The sequence below is a fragment of the Thermobia domestica genome, chromosome 5, assembly GCF_964235325.1.
Source record: "Thermobia domestica chromosome 5, izTheDome1.hap1.1, whole genome shotgun sequence".
NCBI lineage: Eukaryota > Metazoa > Arthropoda > Insecta > Zygentoma > Lepismatidae > Thermobia > Thermobia domestica.
Genome location: NC_137458.1, coordinates 1,132,745 through 1,153,366, shown reverse-complemented (window position 1 = coordinate 1,153,366; position 20,622 = coordinate 1,132,745). Strand labels below are relative to the sequence as shown.

The following is a 20,622-nucleotide window of genomic DNA, read 5'->3' as shown; positions in this document are numbered from 1 at the left end:
GTGCTGTGTGGTTGCCAGACATGGTGGCTTACTTTACGGGAAGAACGTATCACTAACTAACTCAGAGGTTCAATGCTGCGTTCACAAAAGCTCTTCACTGACTTCTATCCTTGGCCAATTGGATCCAGTTCCTATTTTGTATTCCTATTTCTGCAAGACCCATCTTAAGATCCTCCCATCTGAACCTAGGTCTTCCTAATGGTCATTTTCCGATTGGTCTTCCAGTTAAGACTTTGAAAGCGTCCCTACTTTCTTCTATTCTGGCTGTATGACCTGCTCACCTGAGCCTCCTAGACTTGATGTCTCTAACAATGTTTGGTAAACTGTATTAATTATGTAGTTCCTCGTTCTGAAGTTTCCGCTATTCCCCATTCCCGTTTCTCTTGGGTTCAAATATTCGTCTCAGGATCTTGTTCTCAAATACTTTCAGTCTATGTTCCTCCCTCAGAGTAAGCGACCATGTTTCGCATGATTATTGTTTTATTTATTTTAAGCTTCAAAGGGAAGAATGTATACTGAAAGTATTCGAGAACAAGATCCTGAAACGAATATTTGAACCCAAGAGAAATGGGAATGGGGATTAGCGGAAACTTCAGAACGAGGAACTACATACTTTATACAGTTTGCCAAACATTGTTAAAGGCATCAAGTGTAGGAGGCTCAGGTGCACAAGTCATGTAGCAGAGTGGAAGAAAGTAGGAACGATATCAAGGTTTTGACTGGAAATCCAATCGGAAAACGGCCATTAGGAAGACCTAGGTGCAGATGGAAGGACAATATTAAGAAATCGGAATATAAAGTGGAAACTGGATCAAGTTGGTTAAGGACAGAACTCAACGGAGAGCTTTTGTGAATGCGGCACTGAACCTCCGGGTTCTATAGGTCGTAAAAGTTAGTTTTAATAATAATTTCTTGCGAGCCCTCAAGTTAGGAGAGAGACTCCACATTTAAACTCTTCATTAAAAATAAGTGGACACGCTTGCCAGCATTTTAGAAAATCTGCTTCTAAAGGGGGCTTTTCTGTAATATTTTAATTTACAAGTTTGTATTTATAATATGCCCAATGTGAGGAAACAGCTAAACCGTTTAAAGCATTTTTTTTTTTTTTAACATAAAGTTTATCTTTCCCTCCCGAAATACGAGGATTCCAGCTATTTTCATGTATTAAAAAATGGAATACTGCATGCGTGTATTTAATGTACCATTATTCAACACTGAATCGAAGACAGAAAGAAAAAGTGTTTATGCCTTATATTTGTCTTCGGAAAACATGGAGGTGAGTGGGAATAATTTGAGTAAACGGTTTTCACATTCTTTAAATAATGATGTTAGTGATAGCTTGTGTATTGAGTGTATTCCTGTTGTTAATGAATGACAGTGTTTATGTAGCATTTGAAACATAATCTCATTTTCTGAACAATGGAATGGCCTACCTAATAATATTTATTATTTTCAGTGTTGCAAGTACAAAGGCCTCTTTCAGAAAAACGTCCGGTAGCGTGGATTTCGCTGGAGGCAAACGAAGGAAAAAGTATCAAGCCTCAATTCTTCCAGCCATTTGTAAAGCTTTTGGTCCAACGTTCCTGTTCGGCGCTTTGTTGAAATTGGTGCAAGATATTTTAACTTTTGTTAGTCCTCAGCTTTTAAGGTAAGATTGAACATAAAAATCAGTGAAATTTAAGAACTAGTTTGATTTTTCTGCTTATACATATACAATGATGTTTTGAGGAGAAGTAATGTTTTTGTATTCTCATTTCACATCTGCCTTACCTCTTTTGACAGACTTTTTCTTTCATGATGAGGCTATTCTATGCTTTCGTAATTGTTGGAAAAGCCTTTTCTTCCTTCATTCAACAGAAGTTCTTATTTATTTACGGAAAAAAAAAAAAAAAAAAAAAAAAAAACTAAAAAGCAGTTGATAGTAAAATGCAAATTTTGATTGAATCTAAAACACTCGAAATAGAAGTATTCATTTTTCCGGTATTAATTTTTACGTGGAGTTTTGCCTCAATTTAGTTTTAAATTTTGTTTTGTTTATTTAATTACTTTCAACCTTCAATGGGTATGTTGTACATCAATTTATTACCACTTTTTGGAATTTCATACTGTACTTCTTCTGTTCTCGTCGTACTTTTCATTTTATAGGGAACCAGATAAATGAATACTCTTACATTTTTTACTTTCTGCATAGGCAGTGAAAGGTATTAAGTCATGAAGTAAATTTTCCGCTACTCAGTCAATACACGGATTTAATTGATTGATTGAATATATTTGAATCGTGTCTGCTACACGTAGGATATGTTACGCTGTGTGTCTGGAGTAATGGTTTCAGATATACTATAGAATATATTCCTTTGGGAAATAGTTCATAATTGCATAGCCGAATGGTAAGCGCTAATTCTGTTTCTAGTGGAGAACTGTATTGTAAGGCAATTGAGAAACTTCTTGGAAATTGCGATATAGAAACCAATGCACTGACCGTGCATTACTTAGTTGATTGTGTAGTAGAATCCTTCGTTGTGAATTGTGGCAGGTGTTTTAAGGATAATAGTAATTTGAGTTGAGTTAAATATATAGAATGATTGCGTTCTGTCTTCAGGATGTTGATAGCGTTCGTGGAGGGAGAGGAGGAGCTGTGGAAAGGCTACTTATATGCAGGTCTGATGCTGCTAACAGCAACGATCCAAACACTAGTCCTGTCACAGTATTTCAACAGAATGTTCTTGGTTGGTCTCAGGATTCGTACGGCACTTATATCTGCGATATATCGAAAGGTAAGTTTTTTTTAACTATGTTTTACTCAGTTGTGTCAGATGAGAAGTATTCACTGTATGTCTCGTTTACTTCTGATGCTAAGGGTTCCGTGAAGGATGGTAAACGAGGTAGTATCCGTCAGTTTCCCATTTTCTCCTAATTTCTCAATTCAGCCATTCTTTGATCACCATTCACTTGCAATTATCATCTGACTTCGTTACTCGACAAAAATATTAAAAATGGTTCTTGTGATCTCAATTAAAAATAAAACAAAAATTTAGGCCCCAGATATTCCAACATACATTTCTAAAAACCTCTCATACCGTTAACTTGAAACAAATGCAATGGAATGGCCCGCATAGCGTAATCGCTAACGCTCTCGCCCTCGGTGCGACTGGTCCCGGGTTCGTTTCCCGGTGGGGACCCTTGGTCGAAAAAGTGTAAAAGCTTTTTCAGGCCAGTCATCCTGAGTAAGGTTTTCCTGGGTTTTCCTCATTCACACCGGGCAAATGCCGGGATGGTCCTAGCATACTTATAGGTCCCAGGCCTCTTTCTTCCTTCCCTTTCCTCGGATAATGTGATCGCCGAGAGACGTCATCCCTCATACGTGACGGGCTAAATGGCCATAGATGCCGAAAGCCCAGAAATCTAATTCGTAATCCAAATGCAATGGAGCAGCGAACAGTAGAAATACAGGACGTTCTAAACATACAATAGAGCTGTTTATTTTTAGACTTTCAAATGTAATATGAAATACTGCAAACATTTCAACAAAAGTAATAGTATTTCAAGAAGTTATAAAATATTAGACTGAGTTTATGAAATTTTTAAATTGATTTGTTATTGATTGGATTTTACACCATTTTTAGAAGGAAAAATTGAGAATTGAAAACGGTTTTCTCATTCTGTACGTGGTTTAGTATAGTTTGGTAGTGCTGTTTGAATGGCTGATTCTAACTTCTGGCTTGACCTGAAGCAAAGAAGAGTTTTATAGGTTTTTTTAAACAAATTTTCTCCTCTGATTATTGTGATGTTTTATTTTTAGGTTTTTTTTTCTTTTATTTCTAATATTTTAACGGTACCATCTTGTATCGTGTGATAGAGAACCTTGCCTAATACTCGGTGGGCTACTTAAAGAAGCATTGGGTTCAGTTGTTTGTTCTTTACTAATTAGGAACTTGCATATGTAGTAGACAATATTTAGAATACAGTATGTGTAAAAGTGTTCACACAAAAGATATGACATCGTGGTTTTTAGAGAAAACTTATGCTTACCAAATTTCGATATGTTCTTTTTAAAACGTTACTTACTCGTTGAAAGTTATTTTACTTACATTATAGTTTGATTCTACATACAAAGATGATTTTATCAAAAATCAAATACCGTCAAATGGGGTGAATAGAAACACATTTTTGGCTATATGAGTATATAAGTTCGGTGACGTTAAAGATTTCGCGTATCAGATTATTCCAAAAAGCCGGTCTTAATATGCTAATGAAGTTAAGTAAACGTCATATTAATTTATCAACTCCACTTTTCTTCATCTTGATTTTTCTTAATGTTTCTATTCACCCCATGGGTGAATAGAAACAATTACCTTATTTTCATTGTTGTTTCTTTTCTACTATTGGAAAGGTAAAAAGAAACAGCGTATTTGTTGAAACGAACTATTTATTTGATATCTGCAAGATATAAGTTCAATAAGACTAATATTATCTAAGTTACAAACTTATAAAACAATACAATGTACAAAGTAGGTACCATACAGTTTTGATGATATTTGAAAAAAGACTTAACCACTGAAATCACTAGGGAAACTTATCATATACTTAAAGCGTGCTGACGAACTCCTAATAGGATCCGACAGTTTCGTCACAATATCCTCATGTAGTAAGAACGATTCTTCGGAAGTTTCTGAAAATTTCACTGTTTTTGGTGCTCTTATAAAGCACTCCCATATATCCACCATGTTCACATTTTCGCACTTGGGTAGTGAATAGTCTCACCGAGTATTTTAGCTTCCCATAAACCTTTACCACAGCAAAATTACCAGCTTTAGAAAACCATCATCTAGTTCGTGATCGTCTGGAATGTTGTCTTCTGGAGTGTTGTCTTTCTCCTCTTCCGACAATACACGGGTTAAACTTAAACCTTTGTCACTATCATGAAGAGAATAATAGTCGGAGCTCTCTGATGACGAGTGTTCTACATGCATCAACTTTCTGTTCGTGAGAGATCCGTTCCGTTGCTGTCGGAGTAAGAGAGCCCAGGTTGAGTTTCGTTGTGATTTGATGAAAGTGTATCATTTTCAGAAAACAAACCAACATTCTTACCAGAAACAACATCTATTCGCACTCTCTTCTTCCGTTTATTTTTTTCACCTTCTCGCATGCTCTTGAGAAGACCCATAAGGGAACGGTCTACAGTCTGAGATGTCTCTTGCTGTTCTATTTCTTCTCGTTCAGTGTCTCTTTTTGACAGCATCCTCAGTACTTGGTCTTGACAAAGGGGAAAAATTCCACACTTTTCAAATCCAACCCTGACATTTACCTCCTTCAGTTTGTCACATTTATATATATATATATATATATATATATATATATATATATATATATATATATATATATATATATGTAAGAAGACTTGGAAATTTATTCTTAGAGATGATTGATTCATTCCTATCAGATCCTTTTTACCGCTCCTAAAGAATTTTACACTCCTCAAGAATTTTCTATTCACACCATTAATTAAAAATCATAACAATAACCCAGTAAAGTTAAATTTTGATTACCAATAATTTACAAAAGGAAAACTTTTACTAAGAACCTCATTAAATGAAACAACAAACTACAAAATAGGCATATGTTCAAACACAAAAAATATGAAAATGTCATACTTACCAAGAAAGTTTGCGGAGCGCCAAAATAGCGTGTAGGATTTCAGTAACATATTAACGCTGCTGCCGTCTACCTCAGTGTTTCCAACTCAGTTAAACATTTTGTCTCTGCTGTGAACACTTTAGCCATATAAGACTATGTTAAGAAATTTCAGTTTTGTTGGTTAATTTATCGACCAGATAAATCCAAAACTAATCTGGAAGTTTTTGTTTCTATTCAACCCCATGTTTCTATTCACCCCATTTGACGGTAACCTATCAAAACAAGCACCAAAGTACAGAAAACGTGTGAAAAATTGAAAAAAATTGAAATATCAATGATACAGCGTTCTTAATACGTAGTAACGCATCACTGCTCTCCACAGATGCGGTATTGATGTGACAAATATGTTGATCATTGACAGGGAAATGCTCTTCCGCACTTCATGTAGCTTCCAGAATTTTCAGCTGTATATTTCCGGTTTTTTTTTTTTTTTTTTTTTTTTTTTTTTTTTTTTTTTTTCTGTGCGTGTCTGGAGCTTTATAGTATGCGAGTCAAAGCTTTGGCTGGGCAAGTTCAGTAGTGAAAAACATGAAATGAAATCTTTCAGTTTAACGTCACACGTTATTTGCGTTAGGCTAAGGGAGACGGATGATTAACAAGTAAATGATGATTGAAAGAATTGGTGGAAGGAGAAAGTGGGAGGAAACGGGAGTACCCCGAGAAAACGCATGGACACGATTTGTCCACCACAAACTTACTTGGACGGGGATTGAACCAGGGACCCCACTCACCATAAGTAAGCACTCTATCACTGAGCCACTGTACCCTCTAGTTAAGTATTCGAGTAGATATTCAGTTCCATGAGAGCGCCTTGCATAAGGCAATATGACATTTTCCAAGATGGAAATGTATATCGTCCTCTTAGTTCTGTTCTCGCACTTTAACTGACTCTGTCATTTTCACGGTCGACGATCGAAAGCTTAGAGGCTGGTCGTTGAATCTAGTTGATGACATCGCTCCCCAACCTAAGGACCTCGCTCTAGTCTATCCAAATAATATAAAACCACCCACCCAAAATGTGCTTTAGGCCATACGACTTGAGCCTTAAGTTTTGCCTCAGAAACGTAAAATTTCTTGGCTGGGCGTCGTGCCGTTAATCGTGCTGACTGCAGGTGGCGATAAACGGTGGGTACAGATGGTAATTTCGAGCGCTGTGAGATGAGGGTCACGTCTGGATATGCGAATGATGCTATGATTACCGAACGGATCAGTGCAGTTGGCTGGCCGCTTGAAATTTTCTTCACATATCCGCTTTGCATCTTCTATCGTTTTAAGGACTTGGTCGCCATTGCTTTGGAATCGCCAAACTACTGAACAGGCTTAAGTTTGTCTCCCTCTTCTGCGACCTTCTTGTCTTGCTATTGCTTCTCATTGAGGTGGATCTGTACGCGCTGTAACCATATGTCTGAAAATACGGAAACAATACTTAAAACGTTTATGAAACCTAAAAGAAATGATAAAACAAGAAAATACCTACAAATGAACCAGTATCACTGCAGCGCAATTATGCGCAAACTCAAAAGAAATTTAGAAAAAACTCACGCTTTATTTCATTTTTTTCCAATCTACTTTGTAGTGAAATTAATTTACCTTTCTTGTAATTCCTGTATGAATTTTGGCGTGAACGGTGCGCCCTAAAGTTAGATACACTATAAAAACCACAATATCATCTTTTTTGGTCGGTACCCTACATTTGCACCTAGTTTCTATTTCAATTATTAATGAGTCTCAATGAAACATATCGAATAATAAAAGCATATCTTGTCCGAGAGTTGAAACCAAGTCTCCGGCTTTCCTTGTCGGAGCGTTAACTTTCGACTTTTTAGGTTGGAATTTAGTCACTCGTTGCATTTCATTGAATATCATGGCATTCGCTATTAAAAGAGGAATGGTGTCGGGGAAAATCTATTTCCTTCTTTTATCTTATAAAATTAATGAGTCTCCATTCAATTCAGTTCACAGGGTGTAGCTTTCAAGTTCAGTTCACATAGTGTAAGATTTTCTAAAAGAATTAGTAATCAAATGTTACGGTTTATTAGGATCTCATAAGTGCGACTCACAAATCTTAGCACGTCTATCCGTTATTCCTCACGATAACTCTTGAACGGAAGTGAAATTTTGAATTTCCAGCAGCTAACATCTGCCGGACAAAATTGAAAATATTAGTGCATGATCTTTTCTACTATCTACCAGAAAGACTGCAATGTAAGAAATACTCCAGAGAGACTTTGTTTTGTTCAGATTGTATTGCGGCAGAGGAGAAAGTATCATACAGTGTGTATAGCACAGATTTCGAATCCAACCCCTTTGTTATCTGAAACGACTGAAGCAGCTAACCTACTTTAACCTTGTTAATTCTTAGAATGTGTACTTCCAAATTTGAATCCAATATTCGTACCCGATTCCCATTTTACATATAGTTTAGTGAAGAAGAAAAAACGCTTGAGGGTCCAGCAGTTTTGATCTGTAGGTATAGTAAATGTATGAAAAATGCAAGAGAATAATGATAGAATGTGTAATGAAGGAATAGTGAGAATTGTAGATGAACTCGAAAAGAACAGTGGACATGTCGTTATCCACCAAAACCCAAAGACCAGATCAGGACCCTTAACACTTGGGGTGAGAACTTCAGTTTATATGAAAAGAAGACTATGCAAGTTTACAATAAATAAATCTTAAAAAAAGTATGTGTACAAATAATTTCCACAAAATTTAACAGAACCTACTAAAGCTAACAAAATCACACTACTGGTTTTCTCTCTCTCTCTTAATTGGAGGACTAACAAGGTACATTCGCGAAGTGTCCCTCCGGGATTCATGTAAAATTGATTCAAATGCAAAATTCTCCGCGGCCCATACCCGTAATATGCATATTTATAGGCCTTCATATATCCGGAATTCACTCATACCCTACTATAACGCTTGGACACAAAATTGTTTTTAGTTTCTTTAGATGTAACTGGACATGAATGTGGACATACGCAAAACAAATTGGATCAATGACACATGTTGTCACCCCGGCCGCCATCTTTAATCCGTCATATTGGATTCAACTTTCTGTTTTTCAAATGCAAATAGGTGCATGTGATACATCAAATTCACGTACAGTTTTCTTGGAAATCCACTGGTTAATGAATTTTACCGTAGCTTGTTCCGTTTGGAAGGTATTGCATGTTAAATTCCTCCAGACACTTAGCGAATAGACTGCAGAGTAATATGGAATTTTATACTGTAGGTATAAAAAACTCTTTACAACATTGGTGTCATAATCTTATTACATTTCTGTGAGTGGTTGTTATTACTTCCATGTTATACTGTAATAAGCAAGTATTGTTTTACGGTCAAAATGCCTAATGTAAATCCAGATACGACCGGATTTGGGTGAATACCTACCATTTCCGTATTGACGTCTGTGTATCTGTATGTATGTACGTTCAGAGAATATTTCGTCAACGATAAATCACGTAAAAGATTACATATACGCACAGCTTTCTATTTGGTTCAATATTCGTGAAGTGTCTGACAATTAATATGCAAACCTTTCAAACGGTACAAGTTACAGTAAAATCTCACTACACCAGTGAATTTCCGAGAAAATTGTACATGAATTTGATGTATCACATGCACCTATTCCCATTTGAAAAACAAAGTTGAATCCAATATGGCGGATCAAAGATGGCAGCCGGGGTTGGTAACATGTGTCAGAGAAGCAATACTTGATCCAATTAATTTGTTTTGCAAAGGCCCACATTCATGCCCAGTTACATCTAAAGAAACTAGAAGTAATTTTGTGTCCGAGCGTTATAGTAGTGTATGATTGAATTTCGGATATATGAAGGGCCATAAATGTACAAATTACCAGTACGGGCCGCTAAAATTAGTACAATACACATTGGGCCGCGGAGAACTTTTCATTTGAATTAATTTTATATGAATCCCGAGGGGACACTTCGCGAATTTACTTTGTAAGAGAGAGAGAGAAAGCAGATGATGTTGTAATATTTTGAAAACTATGTGCTTCCTTCAACTGAGATATTTGGGTAAAGAAGTACAGCTTGTAACAGTGATGTTCAAAAAAAAAAAAAAAGTTTACTGCATGGGACAGTTGACAAACAAGAGACATTGAACTTCCATAAATTGGCTATAGATGTCAGACTTACTTGAGTGATTGATAGTAGCTCTGTCTTATGCTGCCATCTATTGATACTAACGTTAAATAATGAAGGCAATAATTCTGCATATTGCAGAAAGTAATTTCATAGTGATAACACGTAAATTTTCTTAATTTACAAGTGGTGCGGTGATTTACAAATTTGAGATGAAGTGAAAGTGTCTTCAAAGGTTTGTAAGTAATTAATGAAGAATGAGGATCTGACCACATGTAGAAAATTTCATTCTTCTTCATTATTTATTTATTTATTTATTTTTTTTTTTTTTTTCTCTTTTAAGTTGTTTCAACATAGGGTCACATTCTTATTGCCCATTAGTTACCTTGTAGAAGTAAATTCTTGTTTTGCTAAAGAATATTTGTTGGGCATGACCTATTCTAAACTAAATAATTAATTCTTTCGGAATTTGTAATGTAATCACCAAGAGTAATGTGGGAAATTGTGATATTGCGTACATTAAGAGTCATAGCTCCCTTTCTATATTATATTATGCTATATGTTTCTTGTTGAATATTTAATTGCTTGCTTTTCTTTCGTTAATTGTTAAAATAAATTATTATTATATCGAAAGGTTGATTTAACATTTCTGATTCCGGTTCCTGCCAAGGGTATATTAAACCTAACCACAAGGCCTGTAATGCTGTAAGCACCGACCAGCGCCGTTACAAGCTGTGAATCTTGTCAGAACAACTTTCCTTGTTACCTATTTTAAGTTTTGGTTTTTATATTACTGTAGTATCCCTGTTTAAGGAATCAGTATCTTTCTTTTTTTTTTTTTAATCGGAGTCCAGAAAAACAGAAAGGAGCGTAATTTCGTAATCACACACACACCACTATGATAGCATTCTTTCCCAAATTTCTTTTCTCCCTCATTTTCCTGTCCCTGTCTGATAAAGCTATCCACGAAAGATTGTAGTTTACTTTCTCTGCATTCTGCTGTTTTTCCCAATAGATAAATTATTTTCTTTCCCCTCTTAAGAACTCATATTGCAACGCTTTATTAATAATGTTTCTTTTTCCTTAGGCGTTACGTATGTCGAACGCAGCCCGAAGAGAGTCTACCGTTGGTGAAATTGTAAACTTGATGTCAGTGGATGCTCAGAGGTTCATGGACTTGACTGCGTACCTGAATATGATTTGGTCTGCGCCGTTGCAGATATTATTGGCATTGTTGTTCCTCTGGGAGACATTAGGTACGCTGTTTCCTAAGCCTGTCCTTATTTCACGGAATTTGTGAATGCGAGTCCAGAGCGTGGTTGTAATAGGAGTAATCAGATCAAGTCTCTTTTTCAGCTAAAACTATCATTTTTGGGGGAAGAAAGGTTTCTTTAGTCTTGATTATTGAAATATATGTCTACTAGGCTTCTTTCTTTCTTATCCCAGCTTAAGCAAATTGTTTTGGATGGACTGGAAAATGTCGGTAATTAGATACAATAATAATAATAATAATAATAATAATAATAATAATAATAATAATAATAATAATAATAATAATAATAATAATAATGGATAGCAGACCATAAAATACAAACTAAGTATAGTGAATGTGTGTGGGAAGTTGGTGGAATTTCTGTCTTCCAGGAGGGAAGTTGCCACAGAGACTCTTCTGTGTTTATCTTATCTTTTTTGTTCACTATGATTTAATTTGCAACAGTTTATTACTTGCCGATGATTCAGTTTTAGACAAGTCTTATAGAACAACTTTGTCTGTCTGTTGACAGGTATCAGAGCAACAACTGTAAGAGATATCGAGATGGGGTTTCTTGCAGTTGATTCAGCGGCTCAAGGATAGCTTCCATCTTTTCTCCGTTAACTCTCTATTCAAATCAGATTCAAATTAATCATTTTTTGTTTCCGCATTTATCGCCATAGAACGAAAACAGTAACAGATAGTTTTTTTTTTTTTTTTTTTTTTTTTTTTTTTTTTTTTTTTTTTTTTTTGGTAAACGATTCAGCGTCTCAAGATAACGTACCAGAACTATCTACAATACTCTACCAGAACCGGAAGTAGCTCAAATTTATATTGTTATTTCCGGTTTTAATATCTGCTCCAACGTTTTATAACCATAGAACGATAGCGGGAAGCTGTTTTATGCAAACGATTTTATTTTTAGTTTTGGCGTCCTTTTCAGCAGCAAGACTATGTGGGACGTGGACGTACAGCTTAACGTGGAATCCGAACCACATGAGCTCCCGCCGGGAATCGAACCCGTGTCTCAAACGCCAAAGGCGCGTACGGCAACCGCTTAACCACGAGGGAGCTTTTTTGTAAACGATTCAGTGTCTCAAGAGAACAGATCATTACTGTACACAACACACTATCGAAATTAAAGTGTTCGAATTTACTATTACTTCCTGTTTCGAAACTGATTTCCATAGAGCAAAAATGGTAAATGCTATCAAGACTTTTTCCAGTCAATTCAGCATCTAAGAACAATTCCGTCTGCTCAATTAATCCTGTATTCAGATCGGAAGTGGCTAAATTATCCATTTCCGGATTCAGCGTTTATCGCCATGGAAGGAAAACTGTAACAGATTGCAAAATGCTTTTTGCAAGCGATTCAGCTTCTCGAGACAACATATCATTACTGTCCGTCACCGGAAGTGGTTCAAAGTTGCTAGTACTGGTTTAAACGCTGATTTCCGTAGAGGAAAAATGATGAATTCTATCAAGATAGTATTTTGCAATCGATCAGCTTCAGAAAAAAAAATCATCTCGTCCATTGAAGATCTGTTCAAACCGGAAGTGGTTAAAATTAGCAATTTCCGGTTGCAACGTTTATCGCCATAGAACGAAAACTGTAACAGAGAGCAAGAAGAGATTTGCTACAAACGATTCAAGGTCTGATGATAATATATCATTACTATTTACAACAATCTTCCGAAACCAAAAATGGTTCAAATTTACTATTACTCTCGGTTTCAACACTGATTTCCGTAGAGTAAGAACAGTAAACGATATCAAGAAGCTGCCTTTTGCAGTCGATTTAATGTCCAAAGAATAGTTTTATCTCCTCCCTATCCAGAAATGGTTGAAATAAACGATTTTTTGTTTCAACCTTTATCACCAAAGAACAAAAGCGAGTAATGGCTTTTTGATATGGGTTCAGCGTCCGAGGAACAGCTTCTATCTTTGATCTTACTAATCTGTTGCAACCGTTACTTATAGATGCACCACTTTGAGTATTGAATTCTCATAGTTTGGAAGTCTTAGTTTCACACTGTGAAACGATAGTCACTTTTTTAATGTTGCACTTCCTTTCATAAAACGGTGTTCTTCGGTGTTAGCTTAACTGCTGTTTCGTAGGACATTTATTCCTTTAAGCTTTTTAGCTTTTCAACATGACAGTAATGACTTACCAATAGGTTAGGTTAGGTTAGATTAGGCCAGGTTAGGTTTGCTTTGATTTCGTTCATTCACTTAGTACATAAATTGTTGCACGGCGAAGCTTATCGAAACTTATTCCTTTAGTAAGATTATCACTCAGTATGGCCATTACCTTTTTTTTAATTAGAATTGTAGCAGGTAGAAACACTTATGAAGCATTCCTTCTTAAGAAGCACTTTCTTTAAGTCAGATTCGATCTGTAGTCTAACCAGAACTGGATTAAGAGGCCTCATCCCGGCGAAATTAAAATGCCGCTAATTTTACAGTAATTATGTGATATCTTCAAATAGATAAAAGATAATCGAAATGTGGAACAAGAGCACCCTAAACAATATAATTTTACATGAGATACCGTTATCACGACTCACTTATCTGCTTTCTATTTCGAGTCATTTAGAAAATCGGCATTTATTTTCGCGTTTCTAAACACTTGAAAACGGAAAGTCACTAGATGACTTTTGATAACGGTACATCACGCAAAATAATATTGTTTAGGGCGCTCTTGTTCCACGTTTCAATTATCTTTTATCTATTTGAAGATATTACATAATTACTGTAAAATTGGCGGTGTTTTAATTTCGCCGTGACGAGGCCTCTTAAGCCATGTGGAGACCCGGGGCTAGGAAAATATGTGGCCCCTGCTAACTTCACCTAATACATTTCTGTGAAAGTACAGTAGGAAAGTTAAGGGAATATATTTCATATTTTTGGTCATATTTTATTTTATGATGATGATTGTATCTTCGTGATTCTTTCTAGATAGCGAGTTGAGATTTTGATCAGAGTGGAGGCCTGGGGCTATAGCCCGCCTTAATCCAACCCTGAGTCTGACTTACAGTACTGTAATATTCTGTGTAATTGGTTATTTAATTCGTTCATTTGTATAATTTCACTGCTGAGTATTTGTCTTGATATTTCAGGTCCCTCAGTGTTTGCTGGCCTAGCAGTGATGATAATTCTGATTCCCGTGAATGGTGTAATTGCAAATAAGGTGAAGACGTTACAGATTAAACAGATGAAAAACAAAGACCAGAGAGTGAAACTTATGAACGAGATTCTCAACGGAATTAAAGTAATTAATCCTGTTTTACCTTATTTCATGTGTAAATACTTAACTGCGTTTCGCATCGTAGATGAAAAGTAATTAGTGTTAATATTTACTTGATAAGTGCCTTCTAGTAACTAAATATTCTTTAGTTCTGGTTTCCATTCCTTGTAGGAGTACATTCAGTGAATTGTCTTTTTTTATGAGTGAGGGATTAAAAAATAAATTATTGTTGACTTTGAATCCGTTATTCCCTAATGGATCTTCAGTTAAGAGGTAACAAACTCCAGTCTTGGAAACCAGAATTAAAAATAACGTTGTCATACGATCAATTAACTGTGCATTCCCAATTAATGTGTCCTGTCTGGGTAGTCATCTCCTTTCATGGGTTGTAATACTTAAGAGACTTAAGAGAAGGGCTGTTGGCCGGAAATTTTCACGATTCACTGTTGCACAATGATTATACAGAAGTTGATTCACTTATATTGAGCCTAATTTGAATGTGTTACTTACCTAGGAAATGCCATGTTCCATGTTCGGGTGTGTTCAGTCTGCTGGTCACTTCTACTGAATATTGTCCGGCATGGGAGTTTCCATTGCAGAAGACCGTGAATATTGCATACCACTCTTCTTTGTAGGCTTTCCACGGGCCGGAGACAGTGCGGACTCGACGATGGAACAGGTGCTGCTTCGGGAGTCCAAAAGCACAATAGTCGATTGGGCTGGCATCTGGACTTTGTGACAGAGACATCAGAAAACGGAATTGCAGAAATTCTAATTTCCTGTTTAATACAGCGATAGAATTCCAGCGATATTTTCGCCACGTGGATGCCTTGTCTTGGTGCAGTTCAAGCTGGTTCACATCTTGTCCGTACAATGCTGGCATTTTATGCTAGTATATTTCATTCAGGACATGAGTCTGGTAGTACACAGTATTGATTTTCGGAGAAACCGACCTAAATCATCTTGGACTATCTGCCGCATATTTTCGTATAATACGATTGACAATGGCACCACCTACACAAAAATTACGCATTTGACACATTTCTACAATGCGTGGCGCCGTGAACTTAGTGTGAGCACAATGAACCCTTCCAAGAATCTGGTCAGTTTCGGCAGCATCAGATTACGCTCGACCACTTTGCTCTACTGCGTGCCTAAAGAGATACTACTATTGCTTGCCTCGTGGCAATCTCAACGGCTATGGATTGCGAATGCACGGTACAGTTGCACATTGACTTCGGTTCAGTATAAATGAGTCAACCTTCGTATAAGTAATTTATGTAGAATTTTATTATTATTATTATGTTTACTCTTCTAAATAGCCATGAATACAAGTTTATCACTTTCAATTCCAGGTTTTGAAACTGTACGCGTGGGAGCCATCTTTTGAGGAACAAGTATTGCAAATACGAAATAAAGAGGTCCATGTTCTCAAGCAGGCCGCATACCTTAATGCTGGGACGTCTTTCATTTGGGCGTGTGCTCCATTTTTGGTAAGATTATTTTAATACGTTACATTTCTTCGAGTAAAGTTCCTTTTCAGAAATTTTGTCAAAATATTGTTGACAGTGTTACTTTTTTCTTTCTTTCTTCTTCCTGTGCTTAAAGATAGTATAAAGTTGTTACTCTTTAGAAAATAGTATAAAGAAAGTTTTGTTTTACCTCCCGCTGTTATGTCCTTTAGGCTAAATGAGGCTTATGACTAGTGAAAGTGAATAATGGTAAAATTATATTTTTAGGTGTTCTTTTATCGAGAATCGAACCGGGGACTATGTTAACCACTAGACCAGCGGAAAGGGCCTTGTAATAATGTTTCTTGTATTCTTGCACCTGATCCATGCGAGAATAATGATATTTGAGAGGCGTTAGCATTTTAAGAAAGAACGGAAATATAATGATGTAGCTCGTAATGAATCTCTCTGTTCGGTGTTAGTTCTGACACGAGATTTGTGTTGAAATGTTGGTGCCGGCTGTATCTCACATTTTAGATGCCGCTTCAGCTTGTTTGTCATATGTTTGTAGAAAAATGCAAATATTGAAGAGTTTGAATGTACTTAATACAATGTTACGAGTTGGCATGTTAAAAGCAGATAATATTCATGATGTTTGCAAGGTGATACAAAAAGATTTTAAAGTTGGTAGTACACAGTAAACTAGCGTTCAAAACTGAATTTGTTCCGATGAAACTTCTTTTGACTAATGGAAGATGATTGAAAAGTTTTGAAACTTTATTCCTACTCTCTATTCCAACCGGTAACGGTAGAAATGATCGTTTTCGGTTTCAGTAATAGTCGCCGTAGAGCAGAAGTGGTTTTGATGTGAGTAGTATCCTAAGAACACATGGTGAGGCAAAAGGATGTTAAAATAAAAGGGGATTTACTTACATGAAATTAGAAGGCAGGGATTTGGTTACAGTGTTTCAATTTGGCACCCATCCCCTCAATGCGCTTATGCAGTCTGTCCATTGTTGATTGTATGGCCCTGTGGGCCATTTGGGCAGGGATAGCAGCGATGACCGAGTGATTCGGTGCTTCAGGTCGTCCAGGTTGCTAGGTTTGCTGGCATACACACGATCCTTGGCCATGGGAGAGGATCACCACTACCAATTTAGCGTTTACCGAACGTGTCATTCAGGAAATCCCGAACCACCTGACTGTAATGGGCAGGGATGCCGTCTTGCTGAAAGTACCCTTGCTAGATAATAGCAAGTGGTGCGTTCTTTATGAACGTGCTGAGCACGATAATTTAATTCTCTCCACAGATGGTCTCTTCTTCAGTCCGGACAGATCTCTTTCTACCACTGTTTTCCTTGCAATTGTCTTGAACGGACCCCGTCCTTACAAACTTCTAGTAGATACTACCAATTGTCAGGCGCGAGGATGCTTTCCCTCCGGTCCGGGCCGTGATTCCTTGTACAATGCTTGGGGACTGTAAAACCTCCATCCAGGCAGTATTTTACTTCGTTCTTCAATGGAATATCGGCACACCGTAGTTTAATCTGCAAAACAAAAACAAAAAGAACACGTATTTAATGTTAACATCTTTCTTGCCTCTCTCTGTATAAGAAATTACTTACTTGTGTTTCTCAGTCAATTTTTCTTTCAATGTTTCAAGTGCTACACTCGGGCACTCTTCCTTGGAAATAAATACGGTCTGTGTCTTTTCTCACAAGATCTTCATAGTATTGTATAAGAGTAAAAATTTAAGAACAATTATGTTAATTTTATTAGTACTGGTGGCACTTACTGTTTGCACTAATCCTTTGTTTGACCGAAAGTGGTAGGAATCTATCATTTCCAAGCTCATTGATCAACATAAAGTAAGAATGGAATACAAAGGAAGAGATACAGAGATGATCTTTTTGTGCATTCAGCGTCCAAGAATAAGTTTAATCTCAAACCTTTGGATTTTGTTTGATTTCAGCGTCTCTTTCAGCAGCGAGAATGTATCGAGTCTTGAGAACACATATGTCATATACCCATTTTTATTCCGGATATTGACTTTGTCAGCTATTTCAATAGCTTGTATCTGCTGTGTCCGAACCATATGAGCTCCTGCTGGGTCTCTCACGATCATCCACTTAGCCACGACAAAGTTCTCTCCGATCTCGAAACCGGGAATGGCAGGTCTTTCACTTCCACTTCCCCTGAAATACGAAAGTGATCGTATGAAATGAAGTCCCATTTTTATTTCGTATGAGGGGTCCTTGATTCGATCCCAGGTTGTGAGTTTGTAATGAAGGTCTTCTTGAGATTCCTCCGGTTTCGCTTTCATTCTCATTGCAATAACTCGTTCATTAATTGAGGCATTCAGAAGCCAAAGCGATTAACTCCCATTTTTTGTTGTTTCTTAGTTCTACACATTTTTGACTTGGAAAAGATACATTCTTTTCAGAGGCAGAATCGATTAACTCCATAGTTTAACAATCTGCCACTAGAATGTGTAAATGTTCTGACCACTCTCATTTAAATACATTGTGTCTAAGTTACTGAAATGCTTACTACTGAAAACTCTCGTATGATGGAGTTAATCGATTTGGCATCTGAACGGCTCAATTATCCGTCTCTTAGAGCCTACAGGACATAATCGTGAGACGTAAAACTACGATTTAATTTTTCATTTCATGACACTACACTACGTTTTCTTTCAACAATTACACGACTCAGTGATAGAGCACTTACGTATAGTGAGTGGGGTCCCTGATTCGATCCCCTGGGACTGCGGTTGCTCATTGGTAGAGCGTTTACCTCGGGTGCATGGGCAAGTGAACTTTGTGGGGGACAAAAACCGTGTGCGTACGTTTTTCGGAGTTCTCTTCGTTTCCTCACTTTCTTCATTCCATCATTTTATTCATTTCTCATCATTGTCGTCTCCTTTAGCCTAGTCGGCATAATCGTGGGATAGAAAACTTAAAGATTTCAATTCTTTTTTTTTTTTTTTTTTTTCATTTTAGGACTTAGGATTTATATGATTTGTATGTTTTGTAATGTATTAAAATGTCAGTTATATGATTTATCATTGCCCTGTATTTAATTAACGTACTGTATTAATAATTACAAGCTGTATGCTTTCTCATCTTTCCTTTGATCAGGTATTCTTTTAAGTTTTACCCTGTAAGTACCTCTGAGAATAAAGTGCGAAACATTTCGAAAGTTTATAACATTGAAGCTGGGAGAGCATTTGTGGGTGGTTTTAATTATGTTTCTTGCGATCAGACTCTTTTTGTTTTAGTTTAAGTAGCATTACTTTTCAGTTAATAATGTTGGTTCTGTATTGTAGAAGATAAAATCATGCCATATTGATACTAAGAAACAGAACTTTTACTTGTACTTTAAATGTTTTTCAAGTAGTGTAATCGAAATTAACTTTTAAGAATTAAGCGTTCCCAATTCGCCCATTTTTTGTTAAGAAAGAAAGAAAGAAAAACAATAAGCTACTCTTCTAATGTGTTATCATTATTTTTGTGTGGTGATTATTTGGGTAAGTGGCTCTTGCTTTCCACGAACCTTACCTATATACTTGAGAGAAGTTCAAAGAATATGTTTACATTTTTAATATCGGAAGCACCACAGTGAGGACACTGCACAGTTGTAAGATAGAAGCTATGTAATCTTGGGTATACAGGTAATAGGTCGGCTATATTTGTGCTGATTTAATGTATTACTAGCTGAACCTGTGCTGTCTACTCAGTGCATCGTTCTGTTATGACCATGAATCTCTTTCCCATTGTGCATGTCTCCTTAGTCACACAAGAAAAGGACAGGGGACTCACAAAACAAGTGAATTGTTATATACAAACATAGCACTTAACGTATAGATGTTTGAGTGAATTTGTAAAAGTGACACGATATCAGGTGAAAATATATATATATATTTAATAAATCTGTCCGAGCACGACTCATTGCGGCTCTAGAGGTCTTTAAAGTTGTTTGCAAGCAAGAGGATTTCAGCAAAGCGCCTGCAGTGTCCGTCAATACGCTGTATGTAACTTTTACTGCTTGCCTATCAAAGATATTAACCTTTTCTCCGCCTTAGCTATAATATTGATCTTATGGATCCAAAACAGCCCCTAAAACGTTGAATGGAACAATAACGGCATCCCTCTTTGAAAATTTGAATGAAAACTGGCAGGTCTACGCACAATTTGAAACAGACCACGGAGACCAGTGAAAACAGCATGATTTTAGAGTTTGTAGTTTTCGAGATTTCGTTGTCGAAAGAACTGGCCACAAACATATAAACGGAATTGGCCGCAAACATATGAATTGAATTGAGCACAAATATATAAACATAACATTTTAATATATGGATGACTATGAAAACAGTTTGTAGAATATTATGATTAATAAACTAATTTCTTTTCGAAAGCCACACTTTAAAATAAAATAAGTCATAACATTACGAAGAGACCATGTTTCGTTGACTTAAACTCAGTGTTTTAAAAGTGATGTACATTTTAGGAAAAGGAAATCCATGAACCTTATTGATTATTGTAAACTTTAATATTTTGTGAAGATTTAAGTTTAATTTTTAGTTTTAATGTAGAAGTACTCATATACTACATTTTTCTCTTCTGTTAAAGAGCCTTAACCAAGATAATTTTTCTGACAACTTTATGCAATATGGCAACGTTGATGTTGAAGTGAATAAAACATGGTGCCTTTTTTATGTTATGCTTTGTTTTAAATGTGCTTTTGGTGCTTTTTAAAAGAAGTTATGTTTATATATTTATTAATCTAAATATTCTAGAAACTTTGTTCATATTAGAAGAAAATAAATATAAGCAACTGGCTTGTGTACTCAGCAAGACTACACAGCTTCAA

General features: G+C 36.3%; 1 protein-coding gene across 8 annotated transcripts in view; it reads left to right on the top strand.

Moving 5' to 3' along the window:
* Window positions 1-20,622, top strand: part of MRP (Multidrug-Resistance like Protein 1) — a 301,358-nt gene that overhangs the window by 154,540 nt on the left and 126,196 nt on the right. For all 8 annotated transcript variants that reach the window (XM_081758084.1, XM_081758089.1, XM_081758090.1 and 5 more), the window contains 5 exons: window positions 1,457-1,648; window positions 2,600-2,774; window positions 10,888-11,056; window positions 14,172-14,323; window positions 15,655-15,792. In XM_081758084.1, the coding sequence (XP_081614210.1) occupies window positions 1,457-1,648; window positions 2,600-2,774; window positions 10,888-11,056; window positions 14,172-14,323; window positions 15,655-15,792 (826 nt within the window). The remainder of the gene's footprint in view (window positions 1-1,456; window positions 1,649-2,599; window positions 2,775-10,887; window positions 11,057-14,171; window positions 14,324-15,654; window positions 15,793-20,622) is intronic.